The sequence below is a fragment of the Limulus polyphemus genome, unplaced genomic scaffold (genome assembly GCF_000517525.1).
Source record: "Limulus polyphemus unplaced genomic scaffold, Limulus_polyphemus-2.1.2 Scaffold1408, whole genome shotgun sequence".
Taxonomy (NCBI): domain Eukaryota; kingdom Metazoa; phylum Arthropoda; class Merostomata; order Xiphosura; family Limulidae; genus Limulus; species Limulus polyphemus.
In genome coordinates, this window is record NW_013667018.1 from 267,478 (window position 1) to 276,010 (window position 8,533).

Below are 8,533 nucleotides of genomic sequence, written 5' to 3' on the forward strand. Positions count from 1 at the left end.
ACTTTCTAGTAACTTTGTATAATTTTAAGTAAATTTCTTTTATCTCCACTAGATGATGATTATACTGTTTTGATTCTTTACAGAATCTTGGACAAATGTACATGAAGGTTATTTGTGCCAGCCATTCCTAACTTTGAAGTGATAGGCAGCTATTCAACACTACCCATCATAATCACTTTGGCTATTGCTGTCAGACCAAACAGTGAGATTTGACGAGCACCCTTAAAATGCATCCAAAGTGCAGAATACAAAAACCACAGATCCAAAGTCAAGCACTAACCACCAGGATAAGCTTCACCAGGGATTTACCATGATTATATAAACTCTTATAAGTAGCAGTTATATAAAATTTCTTACTTAAAAAACATTTGGTAAAAAAATATTGTCCACAGAATTTTAGACAGTTACCATCTTTTTTCATTAAATGTTTGAGTAGCTTCATAAAAGTGTAAAGATTCTTAAAAACTTTTCTTTGACACATTTATTGCAGCTTGGTAAACATACATACATAAAACAGTTTTCAATTATATGTAGTTTCAAGCCTTCCAGTTTACTTTACTCACTAAAATATTTCAAAAATTATGTTGAAATTAACTACAAAAGGTAAAAAATAATTTTTAAAGATATTAATATATTATAACCTGATAATGAAGCCTTAATTTCTTCAAAACAGTTTGATATTTTTTTACTTATTTAAACACTCACATTATTTTATTTTAAAATGGCCTTTTATAAAAGATGCCCTCTACATTTCATATTATTATTATTTCTTTTGATGATAGCTTATAAGTGCACATGGGAAAATATACTGAAGTTTGTGCTTTTCCTGTGCCATGTATTTTTAGAGGTAAGACAAATTTCAAACTATATATATAATGTTATTTATTGATTTTTAATATTAAGAACTTTTTAATTTGAATACTACATTATATATAACGTTGTAGTGTTATTTCTGGCTTTGGGTTTAACTTATTTTTGTTAATCTTACACACAGGGTGTCCTTGATTACAACAACAGCACAAAACTGAGTGTACATGCCTTACAGCCCCTTTTTCCACCACCAACAGTGCTCTACATAACGGGCATTGTATTACTCTGCAGCTTAATTTCCACTACTGGAAGCTCTTGCATAATACATTGAGGTCAATGTTGTCTCCCTGCTTTAAAAAGTCCATCAATCATGTGTGGACAATTTCCATTTGAGCAATCCAAACGAGCAGAAGTTCATAGGAATGTTTGTAAATGGAATTACAAATTACCATTTGTGTTTGCATCTTGCAGAATAACTGGAATATTCATATAAATATGTGATTGTATGCTTTGTTTAATGGAACTGTGTCTTATTGATATCCAAGCCATTCAAAGATTGCATTCCCTCAAGGTATAGTGGATTAAGGTTTAGTTTGATAACAAGCAGATTTTGCTTTGACATTTTCTTGATTTTCCCACATGTTAAGCTTAATACTACAGCTTTAACTTTCAATCACAATAAATCCCTTGGAAAACTTTTCTTGACAAACTCTGTACAATTTTTTTAAAATGCTGCAGCACTAGCAGGATGACAATAAATTGCCCAGAATTTTGCATATATTTAAGTATGTAAATGCTCCATTCAATGTGATGTTTCCATCTATAAAATGCTACTCTTGACAGTTATTCCATTTAACCTGGACTCTTTGTCACTTTTTTACAGACATCAATACATGTAAATTATATTGTTTGAAGTTCTAAGAGAGGTTCCCATTTTAGCTGCAGTGAACTGCTGTATTCTTAGGTTCCTTCTGTTTAAAAGGTGTTTCACTTTCTTCACTATACCTGGTGTATAACTGGTAGCCAGTCATAAAATAGTCTGCTTTCTCCCTACTGAAATCACACTTTTCTTTGATTTATCAATACAGCTCAACACTAAAAACATTCCTTTTTTTTTGAAATATCAACTTTTGTGTCTTGCATGTTTTTATCATAAAATAGGAAACTTAGTGTCAGAAAATCATGATATGTAACCTCCCAAAAATTGAACAAAATTGCAACGAGGAGGTGCAGGGGTTTTAATCAGTGTAGTTCCAGACAAAAGGTATGATTACTGGATGTGCATGCATAGCATGTAAAATGATTTCAAGATTGTAAATGTTGAACAATCTTTCTCTCAATCCTACCTAAACACTTCCACATTGTCAGATACTTATGATGTCACTGAAGATGACATATTTTTTACAATTTCCATGTTTATTCCCAATTCAATCCTAAGTAAGGAAGGTCTGTCAACTACAAAACCCTCAGTTTATTTGTACTGTGACTTATTTACATTCTAATCCTAGAGGATATATTAGTACTTTGAATAACTAGAATATATGTGCATGTAAAACAAACACATTACAGTTTTACATAAAACTATAAGCAGTACTATACAGTTATAAGTATGAGGAGGAAATAAATGGCTTTTATTCCCACTCACACAAATAATACTTCTTTGCGACCTAACATATGTTCTATGTTGTTAGCTCTATTTAAAGGCTTGTTCTGCAATTTTTCAGTAACTAAGTCCTTTTTATTTTTCAAACAATTCTCCATCTTTTTTTAATAATTAATTTGTTTGGCATACATACCTTCTATGCAGCTTTGTTCTCTCCTCCTACATCAGAAAATACTGCAACATCTGACATACACCATGAAAAAACTTAGCCAAACACACTGTATGGTCTAAATACGGATAGTAAATTTCAGTGCAAGTTTACATCTTATTACAACCTCACTGTATTGGATGCAACCTTACCCTAATGAGGGTGGGAAGCTGAAAGGTTGATGAGAAATTTGCTTTTATTACTTTGAAGACTATATTTTTTGGAAATAACGACACATTTTCAGTGTATGTTGTGTAAATTTAAAAGTAGCTGCCACACTTCAGTTTTAATAAAATATTATTTCTTAAAAGATATTAATCTAAACATCACAACTATGTTTGTTTTATATCAAAGTCCAAATTTTCTGAAGTGTTAGACAGAATAGTTTTGCAATCTTTTCTTCTCACCATTTTGCACAATCAACTTTACTTCAGGATACAGATTAGGTGAATTGTAGTAAAACATGCTGTCTCTACATATCACACCTTGACTTCTTTTGTGTTTCATTATAACTAATTCCTCTACACTTTTTCACTGACATTTGATAAAATCCTAGAAAAGCACAAGACAAAAAATTGTTGCAAAAGATGGGTCAGGGAATATGGTTGGAAGAGTTGTACTGATTATATAGCCTGATGTAGCTTATGCTCACACTATTTCAAGTTTCATAGCTACTTGCATACTTGACCAACGTGTGAATTTCCACACGTTGAACAGATTTTATATCCTTAGTTGTCTTTCTTCAAAAGGTGTGGGTGGTTCGAGATTTCAGTCTCTGATAAAAGAGTATCTGTGGCTGTAGACATCCAATGATACATACAGGCTATCATTTATAAGTCACCTTACTATAAAGATGATCCATTATGTGCATGTCTGTGTGTTAGCATCAATCACCCAGAGTTGACTGGCTCAATTACCATAATTTTTGGTACAGTAACTGGAAACTGTACAATGATCTACTTTGGCTGTTTTGTCTTAGAAATTTTGCCTGAGAATAGGGAAAAAAAAAGCCCCTGAAAGAGCACATTTCCACTTTATAAAGACTCTTGGCTTACATCACCCACAGTTGGCTGGCTCGATTACAGTAATTTTGGTGTGGTAACTGGAAACTCTTAGATGGCATTCACACTGCAAATTTACTTGAACTGGTGTACTGTATATAGGTGACCCCAGATAAGCTCATATAGTAGTATCAACATATACATTTTAAAAGGCTTTCAATAATATTTCATTTCTAATCTTTGTAGCTGTCTTCTACGTAAGAGTATTTATTACTAATTGAAGTATTTCTAAATAAAACCATTTACTTTTCAGTATTTTTTCTAAATGTTTAAATACATTTATGTCAACAGAAAGCTACATAAAAACTTAATTTTAAATTACATTCACCCTATTTAGGTATTAAAAATGCACATTTCAGTGACAAAATCCTTAAATGAAGGTCTAAGTTTTTTATCATTATTAAAATAGATTTCAATACTTAGGTAAAAGCCAAAAACTATGAAAAATATTTTCCCTTTATGATTTTGTGTAAATTAACAGGTATTGTAAACATATACCAACATATAAGTTTTCTTACAACACACTTGAACTGATGTGTTAATCTTTAAAGAAAATATTGCAGAAATTAAGAGTACATTAGATAATATGTTCATCTTTCAATCTTTAATAGTCCAAATTCCTGAGGGGATAGGCAGTTACAACTTTACCTTTGTGAAAGTATGACTAAGTATGCTAATGTTATGCATTTTGTAATTCAGTTTTCATAACACAAGTACTTTCACAATTTACGAAAGAATGAACCAGTTAATATACAAGTCACTGCCAAACACAAAGTACAAAACTGTGAGTTACAGCCATCAACTGTTGTTAATTTCTTAGTCATAGATTTGTCAATCACTTAAACTTTCACAAAAAAACAATGTTTTTACTTACACTGTACATGACTTATTTTTTAATCCTTGTTATTTAGATCAATGTAGAATAGTTATGACATTACTTTTTTTTCACCTATGTTTTCAAAAAAGCATTTAAACCAGGATCAAGGTATTGATGTTAAACTAGTAGATATAAATGTTACTATATCAAAGCTGTAGTACTAAATTCACTTTTTCACAGGTAGTTTCTTAAGTATGATGAAGTTAATATCATTAAAGACTGAAGAATACAAAATAAAGGCAGGTAAAGAAAACTCATCAGTATATAAGAATGAAGAAAAATCACTTATCACTGCAAATTAAAATTTTTTTTCATGTCACAACTAACACCATAAAAACAATGAAGTGAAATAAAATATGTTTATGTGTTCTGCTTAAAAAACAATCATGGCACACAAAAGGCCAACATCAAGTCTACTAGTGGTACATTGTACAGTATATAATTAATTGGGATACAGAGTTTTATTAATATTGAATTCTTACTATACATTCTGTCTGAAATAATTTACTAAATATTTATACAACTTTTAATTTTAATGTATCTTATTAAATATTACTACCTCTTTTGATAATATTTTGTTTGATTTGAGGCAAATAGAAAATCAACAGTATATCAGGGCATTAATTTAGTGAAAAATATTACCTTTTTTCTTCATAATTTTGGGAAAAAAATGTGTGAAAATTATAAAATTTGAAAGTGATTTTTAAATTTTTGTCTGAAGTTGTGCCATAATGCTGTAACACATGATTACTGAACAAAGTAGACCAGATCTTTGCTTTTAGCCTTTGAAAAGATTGCCTGAATACTGGCAAATACTACATCAGGTTTCAATGTAGCATCAATTTGTGTGTGAAGACCTTGCTTTTGGTAATACTGAACTAAAGGCTGTGTCTGCTGATAGTAAGATTCCATCCTCTTCCTCAGAGCCTCTGGTTTGTCATCTGATCGCCGAATTAAAGGCTCTCCAGTAATCTATAAGGAAAATAAGTTTATATGATAAGTCAACCAAAACATATGTTTAGAACAAAACAAAAATAATTAATTAAATGCTTCTTATTAATATTCTCAGCTCTAAATATACTCTATCTGATTTTAATATGGATAATGAAATTGAGAGTAAATATTTCACAATTAAAATGAATTATATAAAAGGACAAAATATTTTGGGTGGTAAACTGTTTTGTTAATATACATAGTTTGAAACCAGCTTACTTCGTGAAAAAAAAAGTTTTAGACAAATGTGAAGAAAATGCTTGAAGAATAAAAGCAATAAACTATATCACACCAAATTTAAGCCTAAAATAGTTAACAGATGACTAAAATGAAGTTATAAGTTTAGATTTAAATTTTGCCATACTGAAAGACTGCAACTTCTCCTAATTTGTAAAATAACCAATAAATTTGGTCTTTTAAAATTCTGAAGAAAATTTTTTTGGGTTTTTCAGCACTACACCTTTCAACTGGTTCCTATTCTTAAATTACTTGCTTTCTTACTAATATTTGTACAGTCAAATATCTAAGTTGAACTGTTAGTCTCTTTATCAATTACAAGATAGCAAGAACATTATCATCCAATGGGTAGATAACAGAAGAAAATCAAAACTATGTTAGCATCATGAACAACACAATTAAAGACTTGAACGAGTTTGAGAAGTGTTATTTATAATTAAGCAACTGACTTATTTTTTAAATTTATAGCAAATTACAGAAGCTTGGCTTGTATTAAAAACAACAAAAAACAATAATTGAAAAGTTTTTAATTTAGTGATTGACCACCTCTACTTCGAAGGTGTGGCCTTTTGTAATCAAGATGTGAAACTTTCTGCACTGTATGACAATTCAAGCTGGTAAATACAGATGTATATTACCCTAAACATTTAACACAATTAATAAAAATGTGACAAATGAAGCCTATACGATTGGGAATAACATTATTTTATAACACAAGTTGGATGCTAAACTTAGAATTACTAAATAACTAAATCAATATATAAATAATGTGTGTGTAGTTACATTGAACAATTAATAAACTTGTATGTAATTTCAATAGTGTAAAAAAAAAAAAAGATGGTGTAATATGACTTTATAAACCCTTTCTAGTCACAAGATGCAATAAAAAATTAATGAAAGTGAACAGAAAAGGTCACTTATTCGATTTAATTTTTGAGATAAATTTTAGAAATCCTATAACAGAAATTTTTTATATAGCAAGGAAGTTTGCTTGACCAACACAGGTAAGTATAGTGCAGTAGTATATTACTGATTTTAATCACAAAAAAATTGTTTATTTGTCCAAGAAGATGTCTACTTAAATAACAGAATAGTGAGACAGGTCTGTAATTATGATGTGACTTACTACAAAGCATTGAGCTATCAAGTTCACTGTTGAACTGTAAATTTGGATAGGTCTTGGTTGCTGTTGTTTCAAAGCAGAGCTACATAATGAGCTATCTGTGTTCTATTCGCCACAGAGAATCAAACTCTGGACTTCAGCATTATAAGTCTCTAAACTTACCACTGACTCATCAGGAGATGAATACACCTAGGCAATTTTCTGAGGATGACACAGCATTTTGATTTGTTTGTTTTTTGTAGTTAAGCACAAAGCTACACGATGGGCTATCTGTGCTCTGCCCTCCATGGGTATCGAAACCCAGTTTCTAACATTATACATCCAAGAGATACCACTGTGCCACTGGGGAGGCCAGCATTTTGAAATGTAAGTGATAGGAAAAACAAAATTGATATCAATTTGAATGTTTTCCTCTGAATGATTGTTAAAGTCCACTAACACAATGTCAAACAACTAAGGTTAGTCATCATGCCACAAAAAACAAAAAAGTTATTCAAATTTCATATATGATGACAAAAGTTCATGTAATCCAAGTTTTCATATCAGTGTTATTTGTAATTATTAGATTAATAAGTCATTTTGCTCATTAGAACAAAAAACTAAGTGTGGTAATTTTATTCACAGATAGTTGTTTTCTATAGTTCTTTGAAATGTACATTGATAAAGACGTCTACCGTATACATTTAAAGATATCATAGCATCTAATGCATTGATATTGTTTCTGGACTAAATTTTGTCAGAACTAAATCAAGCGAGCTTATGATACAATATTCAGATGTTAAAATTTGTTATAAGTTATATATTCAATGTTTAAATTTAGTTTTCAATGCATGACATTAAAGTAGGCATAGCTGACATCATGAAAATTCAGTAACTTAATGAATATCTAGAAGTGAGACATCAAATATAAATATGAGAGGGTGGTCATTTGAAACAGCAGTAAGTCAGTGTTTAGTTTTAGTTGATAGAACCAGTCACTATTGTCAGAACTAAATCAAGCGAGCTTATGATACAATATTCAGATGTTAAAATTTGTTATAAGTTATATATTCAATGTTTAAATTTAGTTGTCAACGCATGACATTAAAGTAGGCATAGCTGACATCATGAAAATTCAGTAACTTGATGAATATCTAGAAGTGAGACATCAGATATAAATATGAGAGGGTGGTCATTTGAAACAGCAGTAAGTCAGTGTTTAGTTTTTAGTTGATAGAACCAGTCACTAAGTATTTGTCATAATTCTGCTTAAAAAAAACTAAATCGTGGTGACCATCTAGCTAAAATTATGTAAATTACATTATTCATGAGCAGCTCGTATGCAGAATTTGTCGAGAAATTTTTATTCAACTTTTACCTCTATGTTTTCTTACTTAACATAATAAGTTTCTAATTTTTACATCTTAGATATTTTTATAACAATAAAAATATATATAAAAAAACAAGAAATTTAGTTCGTCCATTAGCCTAATTTTTTGCTGCTGGCTCACAAATGAAACTTAAACCTTGTTTTTTTTTTTGTAAAGATAGTATTAGTACTGAAATTTTTGGTGTTTCATCCAGTGGTCTGCTCTAATGTGTAAAATAACTGTGCTGTCAGCTGATGACAAGAAAAAACAAT

The 8,533-nt window shown here is 30.1% G+C and overlaps 1 protein-coding gene across 1 annotated transcript in view; it reads right to left on the minus strand.

The window, feature by feature from the left end:
• Positions 1 to 463: 463 nt before the first annotated feature.
• LOC106463442 (adenylate kinase 2, mitochondrial-like) overlaps positions 464 to 8,533 on the minus strand; it is a 13,241-nt gene continuing 5,171 nt past the window's right edge. Inside the window, exon 5 of the mRNA XM_013923469.2 lies at positions 464 to 5,531. Coding sequence (XP_013778923.1) covers positions 5,307 to 5,531 — 225 coding nt within the window. The 3' untranslated portion in view covers positions 464 to 5,306. The remainder of the gene's footprint in view (positions 5,532 to 8,533) is intronic.